This window comes from Labrus mixtus, chromosome 7 (genome assembly GCF_963584025.1).
Source record: "Labrus mixtus chromosome 7, fLabMix1.1, whole genome shotgun sequence".
Lineage (NCBI taxonomy): Eukaryota > Metazoa > Chordata > Actinopteri > Labriformes > Labridae > Labrus > Labrus mixtus.
Genome location: NC_083618.1, coordinates 2,339,198 through 2,363,999, shown reverse-complemented (window position 1 = coordinate 2,363,999; position 24,802 = coordinate 2,339,198). Strand labels below are relative to the sequence as shown.

Below are 24,802 nucleotides of genomic sequence, written 5' to 3'. Positions count from 1 at the left end.
GGGGCCACACTTACCCGGCCGGAACACTTACCCTGGGCCCTGGGCCCTGGGTTCACAGACAACAGGTAAATCCTGCTACGGCAAGCCACGCAGCTGTTTTTGAAATGTGAATTTCCTACGCGTTGCTTTTCTGCGATTCAAATAAATAGATATGAGACAACTGCTTGTATTCGTAAGAACATAAAAAGCACTTGCTGTTGACTATCTCAATACACCCCGCCCCCTACAACTCCACTCTTCTGCTGGGTCGTTCACTTTCGCGCACTTTAGAATTTCGACATTTCCAACAGCCCGTGAACGCGGCTTGTCTTCTGCCTGGTTACCAGCATGGAAAGAAAAGGTAACGTTCAAAGTGCTCCACGGTATTTTACACCTTCTTCTTTAAACACACACGTTTTTATTTAGTTCATTCCTCTGGAAAATTAAGTGTACATGTATTCTAACGACTGTAACGTAACGTCCACGTAACAGTCGAAAAGTAAAGTAGACCATGCGCTCTGCTGTGTGTGTATGTGTGTAAGCTAGCTATAGCCATCAAACTAGCATCTGCATTGTACAAGTATGCGCCAAAATATTTATCCTGGTTTGAGTGAGCGATAACACACAGTGTCCCAATACGTGTTGACAATTATACCAGTGTTCGGCTTCACAATAGACCAGATATATAATAATATAATTATTGTAATGTGCAGTGAGAGGCACCACGTTACTGTTAGCAGCTAACTTACAGAGTTACACACCGCCAAGGCCGGTCTACTCCTATGATTATATAGAGCACATTTTAACATGCTTTCTGCACACCGCTGCTATGGATGTCCTTAAAGTTTAAATCTGCTGCTCGGTATGCTCCACGTAGTCTGTCTGAAAAGTCAGTAAACAGCCTTTACATTTACAAAAAAACACAAAACAACAGCGAGGTTTGCAGCTCTTGTTTTTCCACCTACAGTCATTGTTTTCTTTTTGAATTATAGTACTCGCAATGCAAGCAAGGAAGAAGAGGACAAGGCCCAGAAAACCTGGTAAAAAGTAAGTAGTAACTATTTCCTGCTTGTTATAATATCCACCTGTTCCTCTGATCTTGGTTGAGAACATCTCAGCTTCACATACCAGCTGTGTTGTTTACGTTATAACTGGTTTTCACGTTTTAAAGTGAAATAATAGTGTGTGTAGTTTTTGTCCAACATTTATATTGTGAAATAAAAGTGTGTTTTTGACACAACTTTTGGTGGAGGCAGCATCACAATGATTTTGCAAATTTGTGACTTAAAACCCCTTTACATTACTGTTTGAGACAAAACTAACACCAATAATTTTGACATTTAAGTACTGGTAGTTTATTTTGGATTACATTGTAGGTTTTCTTTACCCTTCTGTCAAATAGCTTATTTGTTATTTGTGCTGTAAAATAAATCACAAAAACTCTGAATAGACAAACAAACAACAAACAAAAATATCATCTGAAGTTGTGTAATCATCATAATAAAATAATGCTATATTCTTACGAAAACCTTGTGATGAAACGTCTTTAATCCATTAAATGATGCTTAATTACTGTGTTCAAAATTCAAACAGTTTATCAAATGATGAGATTTAAAATGTTGTACATCTTCCAGATGTTCACCAGTTTAACTGAATTATATATAGGTAACAAATGTCATAAGCAATAACAATTTGTAGTACATTTTGAACTTTACCTGTTGATTGGACATGTTACACCTTGTATCAGTTCAAGGCCAGTGCTGGGCTGGTTTGAAGAATTAAGGAAACAAATGTCTCTTTACTAAGGGTGTGACGATACACTCGGCTCATGAGACTAGGGATGCAACGATTATGGATTTTGAACTTGAGTCTGAAGAATAATCCGGTACCACGATTATCACGATTATTTTGCATTCTATTCACAACATTATTAATGTATAAAGTCACATGAACAGTCTGTAATAAATTAAATGTGTATGAATGTGCTGCATTTTTAAAAACAGGAATAATAAAGTTATCAAATCATTCAGCACAAAAAAGTGAAGTTAAAAAAAAATCACTTAAACTTGCTGCCTTTTGGACAATAGATAAAAATTGAACAGTGATAAAAATTCATAATGAAAAAAAAAAGAAACACAAAGTCTGTGTCTCTTGGGTATTCAATATAAGCTACATCTTAACTATGTATTTCCCTTTTAAACTAAAAGACAAGTCCCGTTGTCTTGTCATTCTGGTACCTGAAATACCCCCACACTGCTGACTTCACTTTTTTATTTTAAGTTGATGCAAAGCTTCGCTGCACTGTCCCTCTAACATAGTAAAGCTAAGCGACGGCACGTTTAGCTGGTGCACAACAAGTGATCTAACTCTGTCTTCATTCCATGCAGGTTGCACTGAAACTTCTGGCCCCCCTTTTTTTTTCCCCAAGTGAGAACATAAACATGCAGTGTAGCAGAGCCTTTTTAGCATTTATTAACCGTGAGGGTTAACCACTGGTTAAACCACTTAAATCCCTACATGAGACTGATTGATTGATTGATTGATTGATTGATTGAACTTTATTGTCAGACATGATCTGAAATGTGTCTTGCCTCACAGCTGCTCCATTTGCAACATAAAAAAGAAGACAAGATACAAAGATACAACATTCAAACACCAAACAAATAGTCAGAGGCCTTGAACTTGCCTTGACCTGGGATTCAACTCCGCATTCAAGTTTAAAATTGATTGGTGAACATAGGAGTGTAATCTCCGGTTTGATGGTAACAGTTCATATTGTGTGTTGAGCGTGGTCAGGATCAGAGGCCATGCTGTTAGCAAACCTCAACATGTTTTTATCTTTGACTGATTCATTCTTTGCATTTGTTGGCCTACCGTCTTTGAGCAGATGTTTAGCTGTTGGAGCGGTTTAGACTTCAAAGTTGCGGACATACACATACACCATGAGGTGTTAAAGTACTGTAGGACACATCACAGAAGTAAAGAACAAAACTAGAATTTGTCGACTCTTCCCAAAAGATCTCAGTCCGCGGAGGAATTTAAATTCTTTGTTTTGTCTTTTTACATATTCAATGTGATCTTTCCAGGACAACAGATGGTCAATCATTACACCCATATATTTACAAGAATGCACTTCCTTGATTGTTTTATTATGAATGAAAATAGGGGCCTTGCGAGCATCAGATGGTAAACAGAATTCAATTTCCTCTTGTTGTCTTTGTATTGATCTCTAGAGCGTGTTTATCACTCCACTTAACCATTTTGTTCACAGCATGTTAGTGCAGCCCAGGGTCGTCAGAGTTACTTAACAGAGCAATCAGAGCCGTATCGTCAGAATACTTTAGAGTGTACTGACTTTGTGTCTCTGACCGATAATCATCTGTATAAAAAGTCAAAAGCACAGCTGAGCTCACACAAAACTGGAGAGCGCCAACATTAGTCGTGATAACAGATGAAAGGGTTTTAATCATCTTCACAAGTGGACTCTGACTGGACAGTATAAGATATTGGGTTCACACGAACAAGACACACGTGCAAAACAATGCCGGCCATTTTGAAATGTCGGCATTGTCATGTCAGTCACTCTGTCACAGTTTTTTGTTTCCATGGGAAACCCCAAATTCTGCCTCTAGATGATCTCATGGTTCGGTTCGGATCACAGATTTTTGCCATGTTTTTCAGATTGGCCAAAAAAAAGGAAGTAGCTGGCCATGACTCAAATTATGCATTTTAACAGCCCTTAAAATCGAAATGCATCTCCATGCATTTTAGAATCTGTCTAATTTGCCCGAATAGGCACATGTCATGAATTGGCTTGTGTAAAATAAGTTTTTCTCCGGAGTGAAATCTATTTCAAACTGAACTTATTCTCTGCTAAGTGTCTATTCCTCCAATCATTATGCATTACACTTGCCCCCTCGCCATGCGACAGAAATTCTCGCGTCTCTGACTCTGGATGTCTGTATTTGATTTGAACTTTTTCTTACTTTTCTTCTTCTTCTCTTCCTAATTAAGCTGCAAGCTCAGTAGTACACAATGTTCCCCGAAATCTTTTAACATGGGGAGAGTAAAAGTCTGCAGGACCCCTAGACAAGCAAAGTTAAAGAGAAGGGGCAAACGTGCAGTAAGAATTGTTTTAGCCCAGCCAAGAAGACATGATCAGATCAAGTGTACATGGATAATGATCCGAACAACAATCAGCAAAAACCAGCCCTCTTGTTCAAATTGACCTTTCTTTCCAAATCAGATCAGCCTCTTCTGATTGACGTGTTTCCATGAAGCACTTTTATTCCGATCATTTGTGTCCATGTAAACATAGCTACAGTCTGTGTTGTTTAGGTCATCAGCCTTCACCATTCTTTCTGAGTTGCCTTTTAAACTAGGAGTTTTGCAAATATGGCCTCTAATATTTTCAATATTCAGTCTTGTTTGGTGGTTTTCTGAGATAAATTAACTTAATGTATAAGTTCCTTAAATGTCTGTGCATTGACAAAACTAACACAAATGAAATAGCCTGGAATAAAACCCACTGTGGTCTGTAATGACCCGCTTCTTTTGTCTGTATACATTGAATTGATGACTTGAAGAAAAAAAGTTATATTTTTTGGTTTCGTTTTATTATAAATTACAGTCTTGAGTAGTGCTGGGCAATTAGTCTTAATTATATTAATTTCTTTGTTTTCCCACGATCATGAGAACAAGATAATCGAGATTACATGATTCTGTGCTGCATGCCGTGTTTTAGTTTGGGCCACAAGAGTACATTAATAGAACCTCAAAAACATAGCTTCTTTATTTTAATAATTTTTTTTAATACATGATAATATTGTTGGTTTTCTTTTGTTTGTTTTAAAAAGCCTGTTTCTTTTAATTTATGACAAAAAAAATTACCCTTGCTTAGAGGCTCAAACAACTTAAACATTCACACCCATTATACTCACATAAAATCATGTCAAAGTTCCATAAGTAAACCGTGAGTTGTGTAAACAGAGCAGGGCACCTGACCAATGTCAAAAGTGTTAAGACTCTGTAGGTTCACATACAGATGTTGTAAATTGATGAGTAATCGTGTTTAATAATTGTGATCTCAACCTCAGTCAAAAATAAGCGTGCTTAGGATTTTTTGCCGCTGTACTCTAAATATCCTGACTCATAAGAGAGATGCATTCATCTAACTACATCTACCTGCTGCTATCCCTCTCATGGCTGTCATCTCTAACACCACGCCCGTCTTCTCTGTTTTATTTTTGCTTTAGTTGCTGATAATCTTTAAAGTTGTCTCTGCACAAATAGAGTAACCACATAATTAATTATATCATAACTCTTGGTGGAAGGGCATCCAAAATAACATGACATCAGGATGAAAATGACATAACATGTCAAGTGTTATATTTAGTCACAAGTCCAATAAGTGTTTATATTCTTATATCCTCCTCAAGCTTTTCAAGTAATGAGGACCATCACCACTTCTACAATGGCTTAGTAGATTGTCTTATGTATAAGTAATGGGTTTTTTTTTTACACAGCAGCATAAAACACTTACTAAATGAATGCTTAAACCTGAAAGGATGTTTTGTCCAGCTCTTTGTAGGCTGAGGTTTGTCCTCCTTGCTGTAGTAAAGTTGATAAGTTTTCTGTATGCCCATGAATTCTTAGACAGATTCAACTAGATATGGAAATCTTATCAGATTGGAGAACATTATATAATTGTTATGTGCAAGGCAAAGGGGAGCAGAGGGTTTTAAGTGAGTCTATAAAGGCTCTGTTGTTTTGCCAGATGGTTTGGCATGTTTACGCAGAGCAACAATGATAACTCTCAGTAGTTAAATGGACAGCATGCACAAAATCTCAGCTTCAAGCCTAGATAGAGATGATAAACCAACAGTACAAACACACAGTATTTCTCCTGTCATTATTGCAACACTTCAAAATGTTATATCTGAAGGTGAGGGGGTACTTGGCTTTTCAGTGGAAAATGCAAAATTTCTCACGACTACTAAGGAAGAGTTGAGCAACCAAGTTTAAATCAGCTCCCCCCTTTCCCTCTAGTTCTTTTTCGCTCTCTCTTGCCCTTGCACTCATCACGCTCCTTCCCTCCCACTTGCTCGTGTCAGTCGCTCTGTTGTGGCTGCTGTGCTGAGAGGACGCAGCAGCCACTGTTCAGTCCAAGAGCCAGAGGCGACAAGAGCAGACCAGCTCCGAGTGCAAACTTCAATTCAGTTTACAGGCTGCTGTTACAGAGCTGTAGCCGTGTGTCCTCTAGGCCATGTGGCTCCTGGACTGGATCTTCTCCATCAATACAGCTGTGGTGAAGCTAGCCAGCGGTCTGACATGCAAGTGAGTAGTGTGAGTCCTGTGTGTGTTAAAGTCTGAAGGAGCGCGACGTTAAAGTCAGATCTGAGCTCACGAGTGTCCTACTTGTTGACTCTGTGAAAGTTGGAGGTGTTCAGCAAAGTAGTGTGCGAGTGTGTCTGCATTTAAACAGGGTAAGGCTGTCTTATTGATGCATTTTTCATTAAGGGGCAGGTATGCTGACCATTCTTGCTCTGTGAGGTTCCTGACAACCTGCTTTTAAAGTGTGTGTTTTGCTTGTGTGTTTGCAAGTGAGCAAGAACAGAATGGATGATTTCCCCAAGGAATTTGTGCTGCCAGCCTTTGAAAGAGACATTCATATTTTGTTCCATTTTATTTTATGTTTGCATTATTATGTCTTTTTTTAATTGCATAATTTTTTAGACATAAAATGCTTATTTATTATTTCTGTCTGTTTCTCTGATGTCATTTTGTAACGTGCAGTTTTGTGCACACAAGACTCTGAAGAGGACTAGGCAGTATTGCAGCGTATTCACCACTTCTTTGCTCTCTGTATTTTGCTTTCATCGCTCCCTCTTCTGTCCCAGCCATAGCTGCAGCTCATTACATAACCCATCAAACCTTTTATCCTCTGCAACCCACTACAGCGCCTTGCCTTTCTGCTTCTCTCTCTTGCTCTCTGTCCTCACAGGTCATCTCCAGGTTAGCTATTAGCCGTCTTTTACATGATCCCATCTGCGGCACAAATGTATTGAAACGTTTGTGTGTTGACTGTAAAAGTGAGACGGCTAGCTTCAGGGGATGAGGATGCTGTGTTTTTTTCGTTTTTTTGTGAAGGGTAGATTTGTTTTTATGACCTGAGAAAACCGGTAGTGGTTTAACTTGTGCTCTGGATCACAAAGCTGTAGTGTCCTCTCAGTCATTCTGCATGGAGGCCAATTTTACACGATATTGTGCTTCTAACATAAAACGTTGTCTCTGGAGTTTAACTCTTTAGCATTTCACATCGAAAGGGAGAAGAACATGATTTGAACGTTAGTTAATTGATATATCATTTGATATTGAATTCAAAGAAGACTGAAATAAACTATGGTTTCTTGTCAGACATGTGCATCCTTTAGCAGGTGTTGGAGGGCTGAAATTGAAGGTGCTGCTGCACACTCATTTACACTTTGTGTGCATTGCACCCACAGCACCGTTACCTTGTGCTGCTGTTTCATTCTGCTGCCCCAACACTTGGCATTGATTTTATATGGAGGGAGGGGTGGAGGATGTTGACATTTTGGCCACATTCCATCCCAAAGAGCATTTTTTCCCTCGGTGCCCTTGTTTATTTTTCGACAGAGATCTGATAGAGCTGGATGGGTGGAAACAAAACAGCCAGCAGAAACCGGGAGACACTGACACACTCTGTCATGTCAGATGTGTGCACAGGAGGGATGGGGATGTCAACTGGTTCTGTAGTGTTACAATCACTTTCCCATAGGCAAGTGTGATTTGGTGGGATTGGGAATGTAGTAGTGAGGTCCTGTTGGAATGAGGCTGCACTTAAAAGCTTTAAACTAGAGGTCAACCATTTATCAGCCTGGTAGATTATCGGGGGTCGATATTCAGCATTTGGCAGATTATCTTTTATTTATGTTTCATTTTACAGATCGCAGATCAAATTAATTTATTAAAAGGTGCTGTTCTTTGGCTCAGCTGCAGGTGTGTTTTTCCCTCTGGGTCTGTTTTCACCCACCACTCTGTCTCACCTAATGTCCTGCCCACAACTTGATCTGATTGCTAGATGTCACACGAGTAATAGCCAATCAACACTGAAGCCTGGATGTCACTGACATGCACAGACACAGAGATTCTCCAGTTGAAAATTTAAATTTTGTATAGGAGTTTGTAATATTCCAAATTCTTAATTAAGTCAGAAAGCTTTTCATTAAAAGCCAATTCGACCCACCCCTACTCTGAATCCCTACCAAATTGATTTTTTTTTCTCACAACATAGATTTGATTAACTGTGCCTTTCTTGCTTGCTAAGCAATGTTCATAGTTCTGCTTTAGTTCAGTTTTTTTTTGTCTTGAATTCGATCTTACTGTGTACTTCGTTTGCAAGAAGGAAGGCAGTAATGAATTGGAATATCCATGTCATAAATAGAGATAATAAAAATCTATGGAAGATTTGAAAGGTACTGGATATTTCCATGAAGTATTTCTTTTTAGTTTGAGTGCTGCTTCTTAACCGATGACAGCATAGTGTTTTTATTGAGTAGGTGTTAGAGGGGTACTTTGTCTAAGCCAATACTTAAATCCAGGTGTCAGAATCTGTAGTGGGAAGGGAAAGAAAATTACATCATATCTTTTCTTGTTTGCATCTTCTCACCAAATAGCTACCTCCAGTGCTGAATTATTGATGTATGAGGATTGGTCAATGTGCAACCAGAGACAGCGGACAGACTTAAAAACAAATATCCAACAGTTTCGGTGGTCAAAATTACAGTGCTGCTACTTGAGTTCTTGTTGTCTCCGCCTCTCAATGTAAGGGTTTATTATTACAAATGTATATAATAAATTAATAACATGGCTCATCAAGTCATTTTTCGGGCAAAGCAAACTCTGCAGAGGTCAGACCATAATACACACAAAGTCCTGATAAGCACTGCTGTTTCAGTTGAAAAAGAAGGATGAGTAAAACGTAGTGTGAATGACAGGTGTACAACATGAGGTTGATGCTGATGGACAGAGGAGGGGGAAGAGGAATGGTGTTGTTTTGGTTAGACGAGGGGGGATGTCGTCCCTCACCTGCAATGCAGTGCTGGTCTGCATCACCCAATCATCTCCCAGCTGTCAGTAGAGGGGGTTGGGCCAGAGGCTGACGACAGCCAAGGAGAGTTCTCGGTCAGACAGACAGAGAGAGAGAGAGAGAGAGAGAGCCAGTGAGAGAGAGAAAAAGGCAGAGAGAGAGAGTGTGCAGTGGCGCCTTGTGCTCCAGGACTAAGTCTGCAGCAGAGTTTCTTCATTTGTCCTCTTCATCTCTTCTCCCTTTCATCTCTGCACTTGTCTTCCAGGCTCACTGCTCCTTTCCAGCACCCTTCTCCTTTTCCTCTCTATTGCTTCTGTCTGTCGACGCTTTCCTCCATAATCTCTGCTTTTCAGTTATCTCTCCTAAATCCTCGCTACTTTTTACTCTACATCCCCTTCCACTTTCGTTTCTCGGATTGCTCTTTTTCCCTCTCTGATGAACTGAGACATTTGTCAACACCAGCTCTCTCTCTCTCTCTCTCCTCCCTTCATCACATCCCATGGGCATCCGGGCTTCTTGCAGGTAAGAGCTGGATGTGTTTGCGTGTGAGTGTGGGCAGTTAGAGGGCATCTTCAGATAGGTGCAGGTGTTTCAAGCATTGCCTTGAATCACCCTGCTTTTTGTACGTGCTGTCTGGCTATCGTAGGGCATTGAACTATCTCTATACTGCAGTAGGGCAAAAACTTGCACAACCTAGAAAGGCATGATCATCTGATGTATTTTGGTATTTTATGCATTAATGCTATCGTTTGGTTCAGAATGATTCCTTTTCATGTCATGCACATTTTCAAAATACATCAGTTTTTTCTCATGTTGACATCGGCCCTTTAACCTCCATCATGTTATCCCCCCAACTCGAATTCTGCTCCCTACTTACCGAAAATAGGTTTCATTTTGCTGCTATGTTTAGATACAGTCCCCTTTGGGGGATTGAGGGTCCATGTGGCTGTGCTTCGTGCTTGATACTTAATATTTGTAATGAACTTGTTCCTCACATTAGCCAGGCTGTAGAAATACAGAATAAACAGCGTTATGAAGAAGATGAACAGATTTATATTAAAAAGAGGTGCATTTCATCTTGTCATTATCTCGTCTTTTTCTCGGGTTGAAGAGTCCTTGACACGATTTTTCACAACTTTTTTCTAATGGGTGTTAGAAGACTCTAAACCTGATGTGTTGTTGCTGTTATTTATAGTTCAGACACAAAGCAGGAGCGTGAAATGTAAATTGTCTATCACTTTGGATAAAAACAAAAGATTAAACTAGGTGTTGTTCCAATCCATGTTTACAAGGTGCACATACAAAAAAACAAATGTGGAGTCACTTTTCCTTTGCAACACTGTGTGGGCTGACAAAGCTCCCCAGCTGGTTAATACTTCTGCATCGAATCTACACCGTAGCTACACCGTATTGACCTACGCCATAGTTAGCACTACATACTTGTGTGTTGGTGTTTCTACGCAGTTCTGCAATACTGGCAGTCGGATTTATATGCTTGTTATGTCGCCACTTTTCATTTCTGCACATTCTCTGCTTGTTTGTGTACAGTAAACCATGGCGACCAAATGTCAGCGTATTACGTTGGAGCTGATAAATATTGAGCAGCAGTTGATTATACTGTGTTCTCCCCTCTGCAGACTTTTGAAAACGACTTGAGTTGTTGTAAATGTTATAAATACGATGCTACACAGCCTTGTGGGCTTGTGGTTGCGTCGTTTCAACGCATAGTTACATTTTTGAGGAGGTGCACTTCAGGCTACATACATAGGCTATAAGTAAGTGAGAAGTGAGTCCAAGACAAATTACCCCAAGGGGACAATGAAGTGTATCATATAAATCAGGCGTCAGTGTCATAAGCCACAATCACAGTCAAGGCCAAAGAAAGACTGGAGGCAACACTTTATGTATCTGTAATGAAATATAAAACTGTAAAACTTACAACCGTTGAAGAAGATTTTGTGTCTTCTCTCATAATTACTCATGTCAAACACACACATTGAAAACATTCAGAAAAATCTAAATGTTTGAGCATGCTCCAGCAACACCTTTTTTCCTTTTGAACATTTAAAAGAGAAATCACACAGCAGATGGGTGAAAATGTAGATCTATGAGCACAGAGCGACCAGTAATGAAACAACTCTTTGTCACTTGTTTAGGCCGTCACATTTGCAAGGCCAATATTATTGTGATTTTTGGATTTGAAATAAAAAAAGCAGTTGCTGTGCTTGAAGCTGCTTTTCAATATGCACGTACTCTCTTGTTTTTATATTAGTCTCTGCATCAATAACGTAGAGTTGGTCGTGACTATGACTTTCCTATTATTATCTGCCTTATTCCCCCTCAGGAGTGCAAACAAAGAGTGGAGTTGTGCAAGCGTCTGAGCATGACACAGCTCTGTAAGCATGATTTGCTAAGATGCCTCCAAAGTGCTCCTTCTGTTCAGAGTTAAGCCAATGAACTGATTATTCAGTCATGTTAATCCTAGTGACTTTAAAATTGTTTAAACAAATCACAGCAGAGAATCCTCAATCCAAGAAAGCAGACGAATGCCTTAACTTTGAAATGACAATATAAAAAGGATTGACTGTAGATGATTTAAGCCGTTTAATTTAAAGGGCCACTGTATGTTTCAGAGTCTGCTGCTGATGTCTGTTCATAACTTTGGGAGATCATACAGTACAGTGTTTACAGCGTTGGAGGGGTGGGGACAAGCCGACATGCCGACACTACGACACAAACACTTGAAGGAATCTTGGTGTTCATGTGTTACTTTTAATGACAGCTGTCCTTTTCTATCGGAAAGGTATCGTTAAATGACTTCTTTCCCTGATTTCCGACTCTATCCACTATCCTATCCCTACAATAAAGGAACAAAAAGCCCAAAAATAAATCTTAAATTTTTTTTATTTTTTTTATTTTTTTATTTTTTTAAACTTGACCTTCAGGGGGGGCGGGGGGCAATATAATGGTAGGGGAAACACTGCAGTATGCGACTTTCTTTAATTAGCTCCAAATCCTCCTCAGCACCATCCAGGATTACCTGTTCAACTCACTCATTTAAGCTGTAGCACAAATGTGTTTTCTCTCTGACTCTCAAAATAGTCATAGGTTTTTGTTTGCCAGCCTTCTGTGTTTCTTTGAGAAGAAGAGTAAAAGAAAAGTGTTGGTTGCGGGGAAAACATCTGATCTGCATGCAGAGAGCAGGATGATGCTGGGAGTTGTTGGCTGTTAATACCTGAACAGTGCAAAGTGAACTCAGCCCTCTGCAGTAATTCACTAAAGCGTCTTAAGACTCATGAGGTTCTCCAAATAAGAAAAACAAAGAATGTGGGATTATTTTGTCTTGGGCTCAGGAGTGTTTGCTCAGTTTCGTTGTCTTGTTTATTTAGTCTTCAATCCTGATTTTTGTAGGTGTTCTTTCTTCTTTTTTTTCCCCCCACAACTGTTTTTGTTGAGAGAACCTCACAGAAGCAGAACTCCAAAAAGATGTTTAAATATTTTGAGAGATTAAAAAAACATATCCGTTCTGTGCAATCAATCACAATTTTGTTATCATGATGTATGAGCATTTGCAATCCACACGTTGCAAAAGTTTGAATTGAAAGCAAAAATATGTCACTTTTCCATCTTGAAATATTAGTTTCAAAGCCGATCTAATAGCACAGTGACTTTCAACAGGCAGGACAGAGTCCATCCCATGTCCACCACTCGCCCTGGTCGCCTGCTTATAGCACTATGTAAGATTAATAGGTCACAGTTCTCTCGCAAGAAGTGCGGACAGCTTCACAGGACTAGCCAGTTAGTCGGTCTCGGTACTATTTGATACAATAGCTGAGGCTAAGAGACGGAAAAGGACTGTGACAGAGAAGCCAAGAAGAAAAAAAGAGAGTGACGGAGCATGAAGCAGCGTGTACATCCCTGCAGATACTATTCATAACAGATTGCCTCATAACGTTGGGCTGTATTGTTATCCCTGTCATCGATATCTCATATTAAGCAGTGAATCTTTGTACAGTATAAAGTTCCCGGTCCCATAGTTCACGCTAACCTAATTTTGTGTATGCAGGTACAAAATCGCATGCAGGTACAAAATCATCATCATCATTTAAAAGCTGTTACTGCAGTAAGCTTTGAATTCACATACATGACGTATGGTTAGTTTGAGCACGGTTTTGATTGGTTAAGGGTACAAGTGTTTTAATGCATACATGTGTAAGTGCAGTCCTTTCTTTCAGCACCATGGACAGCACCAAGAGACTGCACCGTAACACCAACCAAAAGCAGTTCAGTGCATGGGAAACAATAATTAATGTTATAGACCAAAAAAAACAGAGACAGGTGATGTGTGAAATTCTTTTTAGGTCCACCACGGCATGTAGTAGTTACTGACAGAGTATGCCATAATCCCAGTTAACAGTTTGTGCAGCTGTATGCTCTCCTGTGATTGATTGTCGTTTTCATGCTGCACCGTCCCCTCTGCAGGGGCCTCTTGTTTTACTTGTTTACTTTCTAACAAGACTCCTGTGTAAATCTTTTCTTTGAAACAAACATGGTCTCTGTAACTCAGTCTCCAACAAGCTTTCCTCTTTGAGTAACTGTAGGACTCGTTTGAATAATTCAACCCAACACGTTTAGAATCGCGCAACACAGCATGCCCATTTAAGCATTGTTAAATCACCATCAGTTATTCAGCAATAAAATGAATGTTTGATGATATAAGGTCCTGGTGGAAGGAGCCTCATTGTTTCATACATTTTGGTTTAATGCTCCAGGCGCAGTAGGTGACTCTGAAGACAAATAATCCCACGTCTCTTCCCTCCCTCTACCTCCTATTTTCACGTCTTGTATAAATTTAAGTCACACTGATTTCTCTAAAGAAAAATGCCATTGTGTGTTCTGAAATAGAAGTGAGTGAGTTGGTCATTGCTAACAATACTTATTAATAATGATAATAATAAAACTGCTCATAAAAAAGCAAAACAACTGTAGAAGGAGATATGATACAGAAGACTAGTGGAAATATTTACAGACATTTGTTCCCTGCTGATACTTATCCTGATCACAGAATTTCCAATTTGTATGGAGAAAAAAAAAGTAATTTTTTCTTAAACTGTATGAACTCGATTTTGTAAGAAAAAAATGTGTACAGCCTGGTTACGTTAAATCTTTTGTAAAAACAAATATATGAAAAGAAAAAACATTATTTGAAACCTATGGACTTATTTAAAAAAAAGGAAGATGAACACTGAAGGAATTAGAACCCACAATCAAGCAGTTATCTTTTTCTGGATTCGCTGTTTTCACCGAGAAGTGTCAGTCTTCATAACATCAGATCTTTTTGACTGTGTTGAAATACTTAGAGGTGCTTTTTTTTCTCCATTTTTACAATTGTTGTGATAATTGGCATCCTGTTAACATTTCCCCCTTTTCAATTGAAGTGTATCACAAAGGCTTGAGTGACTTTGGATTCTCTTGTCGAGGGAAAAACCCTGACTGAGTTGAAAAAGTCCTGCTGTGCTGCAGCTCTTCGAACCAGGACACTTTCCTTCTCTGATCCACTTTAGTGCTGCAGTGTGTCTGTGCCCTTCACAGGCCATTGGTGTCTCTGTGCTGGGCTTTCTGACTTTGTATTTTGCATATACCCGCAGTGCATGCTGTCAGTGATTCCACTAATACATTGAGTCATCCTGGAAAATAGCGTTTACTTCTGACATGTTAATAGTCATGTAACAGTGACTGATAGTGATTTATCTCATGTCAGGGTGTCAATTCTCTGATCTCTCTTATCAATTTGGGAGCATGGTTACGCCTTTCAGCCCTGAAAGTGTCAGGTTTTTCTCCCATATGCTCCCCCCTACTCATGTCACATTTTTGTATCTTTGTGTCTTTTACATGACTTCTCTTTCTTACTGACACCATTCTCTCTCTCTCTCTCTCTCTCTCTCTCTCTCTTCTCTCTCTCTCTCTCTCTCTCTCTCTCTCTCTCTCTCTCTCTCTCTCTCTCTCTCTCTCTCTCTCTCTCTCTCTCTCTCTCTCTCTCTCTCTCTCTCTCTCTCTCTCTCTCTGTTTTGTCACCCTCACTCAGGTCAGAGCCTCATGGTCATGGAAGTGGCTCTCAGCCGGGCCAGGCAGACTCCCCGCTCCCAGAGCAGGATGAAGAGATTCTGGGCTCTGATGACGACGAGCAGGAGGACCCCAACGACTACTGCAGAGGTAGGGCTCACCGCACTTTTACGCTCTTCAGAAATCACACTTGTTCTTTTTTTCATTTTTATATAAACGTGAATAAACTATTACTAAACTTCATGACTTTTGTGCATGTGTTTTTGTTCAGGTGGATATCACCATGTGAAGATTGGGGATCTGTTCAATGGGAGATATCATGTGATCCGTAAACTGGGCTGGGGGCATTTCTCCACCGTGTGGCTGGCCTGGGACATCCAGTAAGTTGACTCCTGAACTTCACTGTGTGACATTTAGACTGCGACGTACAGATTTATAGTTTTACAAAGCAATGGCTGCTACAATATCCCAGTGAAGTGTGCTTTTATTTCTATATAAAAGAAGCATCTAAAATAGTGTGAGGGTCTTTAGCTGTAGCTTAAGGGTAAGGAGTGTGCATGCAGAAATATATAATGGTCAATAGTTAAGAGGAATGTCTTGCTTCTGCTGATGTATGTATTACTTGTGTGTTTTTATAGATTATATGCTGAACGATCTTTGTAAAAAGATGCAGAGCAGACATATAAGAAGTCATTCTTACAGTTTCTATGAATAAATGGCCTTAAAGGTTTGACGATATTGTAAGCCATGTAGAACATTAAATAAGACAATTTTAAAGAAAAGTTAATAAGTGTCTGATGAGCTCATTCACAGTGTTTCTGTTGTTCTGTTTCAGGGAAAAGCGCTTTGTGGCCATGAAAGTTGTGAAAAGTGCTGAGCACTACACAGAGACGGCTCTGGATGAGATCAAGCTGCTCAAATCGGTAAGGGCGCATCTCTTCATGACGTGTTTTTATATTGGCTTATTCTCCAGATAATCCAGCACTCGCTACTTTCACAACATTGCTTATTTCTTTTTGGTTGTGTGCATGTTTGTGTTCTAGGTGAGAAATACAGATCCCAGTGACCCCAACCGAGAGAGAGTAGTGCAACTTCTAGACGACTTCAAAATTTCTGGCATGAACGGCACTCGTATCCTTTGTTGAGGAAGAAACTTTGTTTACAAACTGAGCTGAAACTTTCCACTGATTGTCCTTAAAAAGATGCGTTCTCACCCAACTGTGCCAAGTGAAAGTTAACATAGGTTTTCTGGTGCAGTCTTTCTGTTAAGGAAGTAAACCGTTGGCAACAGGGCCCACTGTGCTTGGCTTCTTTCCATTTCCTATCCCCCGCTGTTTCTGTCTCATTGTGATGGATTTGACGTACTGATTACACTCATTCCAGGCCAAATCACTACTTTTGTGTTGTATGTGCAAAGGAAAGACGCTGCGGGTTAGACAGTAGCTCATCCGTTATATTGCTTTGAAGGCCACATTAGTCTGCATTTTCTTTGAAGTTTAACATTTCTCTGCCTCCTTTCTACCAGAGTTATTGAGTTTAAATGTATTCTGCAGTGACATCTTCTATCCACTATTCACACCCGCTGCTGCTATAAGTGGTTCACAGATGTTTATCCTACGTTCGCTTAGCTGTTGGCTTTGGCACGTCTGAAAGTGTCGCCCGTCCCTGATGCACTAACACTCTCTCTATCTCTCTCTCCCACGCCATCCACTCTGCCGCTGCGTGTTCAGGCAACAAGCCCAGATATCCTCAGGTTAATCGAGTTACATTTATTGAAGGACCGTTCACAGTCGGAGCAAATCAGTTTTATGACTGTGGAGCTTTTCCAAGGTCACCGAAGTCCAACTATGTGCATTAAGTACGTTATAAGCAAGGATGTGTGGTGCATTAAGACTAATTGGTTGAATTAAAAAAACTTTTTTCACATAGTTGCGTGAGGTGTCGAGCTTGCCAACTCCATTGGATCTGCAGAGTCCCTCTGCACCTTTAAGAAAAAGCTAAAGACCCAGCTCTTTCATGAATACCTACTAACTTAATGATGATGGTCTCCATATTATTGATGATGATGATGGTAATGACGATGGTTTTTGTTTGATAACGACGACTTATAAGATGGTTTCTATACTGATTAGAGCTCTCAAGAACTGCCCTCAATGTTGTGCTTTGCCTCTGGTCACTTCCTGTCAGCACCTGTGTGTCCAATCAGACTCAAAGCTGATCGTTTGCTCTTACTGACATTGTTCCCTTTTTTCTAGATCCTTGCTTGTGTTGTACTTACTCTCTGATGAACGTCGCTTTGGATAAAAGCGTCTGCTAAGTGAATTGTAGAGTTGCCTGATGGGAATTGAAGTTATGTTTCTAACATACAAGTATAAGTTTCAAAGCAGTAATATGGTGTTTTCTCTCATAAAGGAAAATGTGTAGTTTTGTGTAGGTTTTATATGTATATATAATAAAATGAATTGCTGATGGTGCATTGTAGATGGTCAGAGAAGTATTGTGCTGTTGGTCCTTGACCCTGTCTGTCCTCAGATGTGTGCATGGTATTTGAGGTGCTTGGGTATCACCTCCTGAAGTGGATCATCAAGTCCAATTATCAAGGCCTTCCCCAACCTTGTGTTAAGAGCATCATTCAACAGGTACTGCACGTCTAAACAGACAGAATTTCTCTTTATATTAACAGTTTATGTTCTGATTATTTGGCATATCCAGGAGTAAGATCATTGAACGCCTTTTTGTAACTCTCACTCTTCTTCTCTGCAGGTCCTGCAGGGTTTAGACTACCTCCACACCAAGTGCAAGATCATCCACACAGACATCAAACCAGAGAACATTCTGCTGACTGTCAACGAGCCCTACGTCAAGAAAATGGCCGCTGAAGCGACACAGTGGCAAAAGTCTGGCGCTGCGCCTCCCTCGGGCTCTGCAGGTCACAACCTTTGCTTTCATCAGCACTCCACTGAGCAGCTTTTGTAGTTTGATCGGCAAGTTGCTGATGACATAAGGGTTGGAAAGTCCTGAGCCTCAGTGTTAGACTGAAATGTTATTCACTCTGTGGTTTTCAAATTAAATCACTCAATCACTGCGAACATTACCAACCGGCTGATTTGACTAAATGTCTTTAATCGTTTTAAAGATTGTAATGTCCAGAGGCAAACACAGCCCATAAAATTGTAATTTACAAACGTTTAATTTCTGTGATTTAATCCTCTGTGTATTTGATGTGAGAGTTTGGACTATAAAGCTTGGAAGGTTTCTAATAAAGGAGGAGCATTTCGCTGTGTTTATCTGTGTTGGTATGAGTCACCGCTGGATCGGTTATGGAAATAACCAGCTTGATCAGAGGAGTGTGTGACTCCCACGAGCTGGGTGCCGCAGCAGAGACGCTCTATTAAAGCAGCTCATAGTGAATCAACTCAGCCACCCGAACAGAATACTAATTATAGAAAGGCAAAGCATATGCATATCATCAACTAATGTAACCCTCTGATTTTTCCTCTTTCCAACAGTGAGCACAGCCCCAGCACCCAAACCAGTAAGTTCTGTTTTTAGGAACACCGTACAAAACGCATTTAGAGGCATGTCAGGTTAAAACATGTTCTTATTCTGTCTCCTCTTCTGTTTTCTAAGATGGCAAAAATGTCCAAGAACAAAAAGAAGAAGATGAAGAAGAAGCAAAAGAAGCAGGCAGAGCTTCTAGAGAAGAGGATACAGGACATGGAGGGGGGAGCAGTACCTGAAGGAGAAGAGGAGGATGAGGAGGAGACGACAACAGAGGCCACTGAAGATACCCCCTCCTCAGCCACACTCTCCATGCCAGCTACCCTGCAGGACATCTCTAGCCATACTGTCACAGGTAAACAAGCAGCCAGATCCTGTGTTGACTGGAGCACAGTCGATCACTTCGGAAATTAAGGCTAATCAATAACAGGGCATATTTGATTCATATTAGAGGTACCGGTATGTCGAATTGTATTACAATGTTTACATTAAAATATCTAAATTAATACAAAATGTTAAACCTAATTTTTTGTTGAGTACCTCAAATATTTCCAACAGTTATCAAAACCAGAGAAATCCGTAATTTTATAGTTGTAACGGGACGTGTCTTGTTGAAGAGAGAACTCCCATGATTCCCCGTTAGTCTCGACGTCATCTTTTGTTATTGTTTTGATTGAGAGCCCCCTGGCGGTGAATTTTACATACTGTGCATTTAAGTGAAGACAGAATAATACTTATGGTGGCCAATATTATTGGATGGAGTGATCTTATCAAATATGTATATCATATTTTTTCAATATGTATTTTATTTTAAGATAGAAAAAACAAATGCTGAAAATAATACTTTGGTGTCATCACACAGTTTGTCCAGCAGAGGGCAATAACTCCTTAAATTACAGCACTCAGAGCCCTCAAGGATTAAAGAGTTTCATTGCTTCTACAGATTTATTGTATGCTGAAGGAATTCACAGGCGACCCAGTAACAGTATGGTAAATAATCAAATGTATACAACTCAGTTTTTGAACAGAAGTGAAAGACATGTTTATTTGTCTAGAGTTTGAATTAAAGTCTTTCTATGTGATTTTTCACACTTAAATATAATAGAAATCAAGTATATCCTCTGAAAATAACTCTGTGAGTCATGACTGTCTACAATGGGTGTAACACCCGAGTCCCACTGTCTGTGATGTTTTCAGAGTCCTGTCTTCACTTTGTTTACATCGCCAGGACGGCCGGCTGACTCCTCCCCTCACGTATAAAAGTTGTTTAATTGAGGGACTAGAGAAAAGAAGAATAACATACTGTACTCACTGCTTAACTGTGTTTCTAGATCACGCTCATTTCAGGTAAATTTACATGCAGTGTGAAGATACGAGCATAATAAAGATCGCTAGCATTAGCATGCTAACACAACAATGCACCGCAAGTTGTTTTGCTTTCATGCTGGTGCTAAAGGGTGACATCTGCTGGATCAAAAAATCACATATAAAGCCTTTAAATATAATACTCAATATTCTGAAATGGGTCATTCTGCCTTATGTCTTAGTAGTTAAACGTGTTTGTACTTTTACTGAAGTGTTTTTCAGTGCAGTGCAGTGCAAAACCTTTAAGATGTTTTAGATAAAGGTATTACTAAACTCTGGTTTCTCAAGTACAACTTCTCAGTACTTCCTCCACAAGTTCTACTTTTCTCATAGTCTAATCTCAAGATGCTCCAGTAGTCCTGACTACTGCGTGCAGCACATGTAGCAGAGCACCACAGCTGATCAGACAAAGATCTATTCTTAAATAAGTTGATTATGTATCATTTGACTAAATATTCTTTGAGCCTTCTGAGCAACTTCATACTGGTGTAAAATCAATTCATTTTCCACATTGGTAAAGTCCCATATCAGTTGGGCTCGACTATCAGGATAGACTTAATGCAGAAATGAATAAAGCAGTTGAATAACTCACAATCTGTGTTTTTCAGACTCCCCTCCTGATGAGCAGCCCCTGCAGATGCCCGAGCTGAATGAAAACAGTGAGGTTGTGGTGGAGGAGAACAAGATGGAGGTGAACTGCAACGGCTCTGCCTCCCCACCGGAGAGCGAGACCAGTCCAGAGAAACAAGGGACCAAGAAGTCGACGGAGGAGCAGGAGGACCAAGAGAATGCCAACCAACCTGACAGTAACACAGACTCCCCGGACACGTTAAGTAACAAAGAGGAACATCAGACTTGTAACGGTTCACCAGAGGACCAAGACGCCGACCCGCAGCAGCTCCCGGCCTCTCTCTGTCCTGAATCTGTCAGTGTAGAGCTGACGGAGACAGACAAGGAGGAGAAGAAGGAGGAGGAGATGGACACTCAAGGGGAGACCAAAAGAGAAGAAGAAGAAGAAGAAGAAGACAGCCAGTGTGGTAAGTTAAATGAAAGCAGTATTAATTTTATGTAACTGTTTATTTCAGTCATTTAATGACGCCACAGGAAGCTTGATTCATTAAAGTATCACAAACTTTGGACTGAATAATACCTGATTAGACAGCTGATTCACATTTAATAGCATAATATCAACAAGCTCAGACATGTAATTGATCATCTTCTGAGCAATCCTGTACGAGCAAAAGTTTGCTTTAATTTGTCCAGAAACACAACATGCATTGAAGTGAGGAAATAAAACTGAGTTTTCACTTAGTCAGAGTGGGCTCTACTGTTTTCAGAAAAAATGACTGACTGTATCAGAAGAGAAAAGTTTGTGTTATAAAAGGCTCATACATCAATAACAATTACTCCTAAATATTATGTTAAGGAGGACCTAGAATGCAACAAACATAAATAAATCATATGCATCCCTTTATTCCTCACTTCATCATTCAGCGCAAACCGGAAAGTTGTGAGTGTCTTAGAGTTTCCTTGTCTCTCCGGTGTCAGAGGTTTTCTAACATTGTTGCCTCTGCTCGTCTATCTCGCCCTCCTCTGCCTCTCCTCTCTTCAACATGCTCATCAGGCAATTTGTTAGTAAACCCCTTGGAGCCTCTCAATGCTGACAAGCTTCAGGTTAAGATCGCTGACCTCGGAAACGCCTGCTGGGTGGTGAGTGCAAAAATACCACTTTTTTTGAATGTCAATGAAGGGATCCTATTGGGATTCAAATCCCCACTGGGCTTTAAATCAGTCAGCAGTACTTTGTAAACACCCCCCCCCCCCTTCAGTTGTTACTCAGCATTTCTCTTTTTATTTTTTATCTTTCAGCACAAACATTTCACAGACGACATCCAGACACGACAGTATCGTTCTCTAGAGGTGCTAACGGGAGCCGGCTACAGTACACCAGCAGACATCTGGAGCACAGCCTGCATGGTAAAACGCACATACAGTCACTGTACCACTATGAAGACGCAGTGTCAGAAACTGTTATAATATTTAAACTTTAAGTCAATTTGTTACATTTTGATTGTTGGCTGAAAACATGTTGAATTTCTAACCACATGTGATGTCTTATGTTGTCTTTTCTGTGCATGATCTACATCAGAAGTAAAACTGCAGGAGGCAGAAATGTTTATAATGTCCATTTGAACACAGGTCATAAAGACATGAGATACAACACATGAGATGAGATGAGAATCAACTTTATTGTCATTACACATATACAAGTATAGAGTAACGAAATCTCACCAGAAGTGCAATAAGCAGAAAGTGCAACAATCTGTGCTATGTACAGTAATTACAGAATTTACAGATGTAGACAAAAAAAAAGTGAAGTATTGGGTCTATATGGATGGCTGGATTAATGGGATGCTATAAATATACATATAAGTATATTCTTCAGTGTTTAATATACAGATTAAGGTGCAGTGAGCATGCTATACTAGATTACAGATAATATACAGAATATGGACATATTGTACAGGTCGATAACTTATTGAGGTGATATAAACATACTATACAGATTTAGGTGCAGTGGACAGTAATACAGGTGAATGAGAGAATGTGTATGTATGTATGACCACATATATATATATATGAAAGTGTTTCCTGGTTTTGGCATGACAGACTGTAACAGACAAATTATAAATAACAGTCATTCCTTCTTGGGCTATAATAATAGTGAACATGTTTTACTACAGGCCTTCGAGCTTGCCACTGGAGATTATCTGTTTGAGCCCCACTCTGGAGAAGACTACTCCAGAGATGAAGGTCAGTTTCCTCTGGGTCACCTTTCCCCAAACACCACACCACAGGTTTTAACTGGGGGATTCATACAGTGAACACACTAGCGTGCACTTTGTAAATGTTTCAGTGTCTTTATGGACTGTCTGACTTTTTTTTCCCATCACTGTAGATCACATCGCGCTGATCATAGAGCTGCTCGGTAAAGTTCCTCGGAAGCTGACTTTGGCAGGCAAATACTCTAAGGAGTTTTTCACCAAGAAAGGTAAACAGCCTGCCACACGCTCTATGTAGCTCACATCTAGTCCACCCTTAGACAACACAAAGGTGCAAAGGTTAATATTTCAGACTGAGCACCTGGAGGCTCAAGGGAACAAACCATCTGCTCTGTCAGAGGACAGAACTTTCCAAATACATTTAATGCAGCTATTTAGAATCAATGGCAGCAATCCAGCATAAGTATTTTAACCTACTGTTCATCACAGATTGTTTTGATTTATTTTGACACTCAGTGTTCCTATTTAAATGTTTTATTCCTCCAAGGCGACCTGCGTCACATCACCAAGCTGAAGCCATGGGGATTATTTGAAGTGTTGGTGGAAAAGTACGAGTGGTCCAAAGACGAGGCACACAACTTCAGCAGCTTCCTGCTGCCAATGCTGGACCTGGTGCCTGAAAGGAGGGCCACGGCGGCCCAGTGCCTCACCCACCCATGGCTCACGTCCTAGAGGCCACCCGTGCACACTGTCACCCTCGCATTGTGAAAGGACGATCCTGTGCTTCAAAACATCCCGTTAGCAAACACATTCATGTCTGCAAGAACCTGTGACTGCATTGTGCCTGCATCCTCCTGTTGTAGTCCTGAGAGGCCGCCACACACACACACACGTTCATGAACACAATATAAAGAGAGGCTGCTGCCGAGTCTTGGTCCTGTTCTGGATAACACTGGTGATAGAAGGAACTCTTGGGCTTCCCCCTTTATTTATGACTTTTCTTTTTTTTTTACTGGCTGCTTAGAACTTATCCACCTCACTCGATTGTTTTTCTGACTCCAGCTCTTTCTCAGAAGCACATTAGTTCTTTTTAGCTACACATAAAAGGAATTGCACTTTTCTACATTTAATCATTTAGGTCATACATGAGCCAAATATGTCTCTGTTCTACCACCTATGATAGCTGAGCGAGCCCTTTTTAGCCGTCAAGTGTTTACCAAGTGCTCACAGTTGTTAACTGCATATTGCTAACGGGCATGGTAAGAGACTTGAAATGATCTCATTACCGTCAACATGGCTTAATCTGGAAATCTTTTGTACATTTATATACAGAAAAAAAACAGCATTATAAGAAATTATAATAGTAACTGGATCTTCTGAGAGAAATCAGAAATCAAACTGTTCTCATCTGTAATCTCATTTTTTAGCCTAAGCATTTTCTTGAGTTGTCAAAAGAAAGACTTGGCACATTATAGTATGATAAACTCCTGCTGTACATTCAGAGTCTGCAGGAGAACACTTCATGTGGTGTCATTCCGGGATGTTCATAAAGGCTTCATGTCATTTCCCACTTTTATCTAAATGTTCCGTGTACCAACAGGAAGTCCCTTCAGGCTCTTCCTCTCTGCAGAGAAAGATTTGCATGGTTTCTAGAAGAGACTTGCAAGTTTCCCAAAAAATGAGCTTTTTTATTTGACACTTTTTGAAGATGCCTTGAAGAATGTTAAAGCTAATTTCGAGCCATGAGAAGAAAAAAAAATCTGAGCTTCATTTCATGTTCTTTCACTGCACATTGTGGCGTCGTATCTAAGAATAATAGATTGTACTAAAAACAGAATCTGTAGTGATGCTTTAAAAAATCCCTTTGAACCATTTTGCCTGTTTTTTCTACAAAGTCTTTTGTCCATGTCTCCCCTTTTAATTTGTCTCTTTTTTTGTAGGCAATAATAAACATTTTTTCAAAATCTAATTAGAAAGTATTTGTCTCTTTAATCATCTCTGC

General features: G+C 39.9%; 1 protein-coding gene across 4 annotated transcripts; it reads left to right on the top strand.

Annotated features, from left to right (window-relative positions):
* Positions 1-261: 261 nt before the first annotated feature.
* Positions 262-24,769, top strand: srpk1b (SRSF protein kinase 1b). 4 transcript variants are annotated; one of them, XM_061042045.1, is made up of 16 exons: positions 262-340; positions 972-1,026; positions 15,174-15,301; positions 15,423-15,531; positions 15,987-16,074; positions 16,195-16,282; positions 17,684-17,790; positions 17,915-18,080; positions 18,661-18,686; positions 18,782-19,007; positions 20,626-21,054; positions 21,642-21,727; positions 21,887-21,994; positions 22,762-22,831; positions 22,977-23,069; positions 23,348-24,769. In XM_061042045.1, exons 1-16 carry the CDS (start codon positions 328-330, stop codon positions 23,530-23,532), a joined length of 1,977 nt encoding a protein of 658 aa, XP_060898028.1. In that variant the 5' UTR covers positions 262-327; the 3' UTR covers positions 23,533-24,769. The 4 variants fall into 4 exon arrangements, with proteins under 4 accessions (XP_060898028.1, XP_060898026.1, XP_060898027.1 ...); XM_061042043.1 differs by lacking the exon at positions 262-340 and adding an exon at positions 829-868; XM_061042044.1 differs by lacking the exons at positions 262-340; positions 972-1,026 and adding an exon at positions 6,160-6,315.
* Positions 24,770-24,802: the final 33 nt, after the last annotated feature.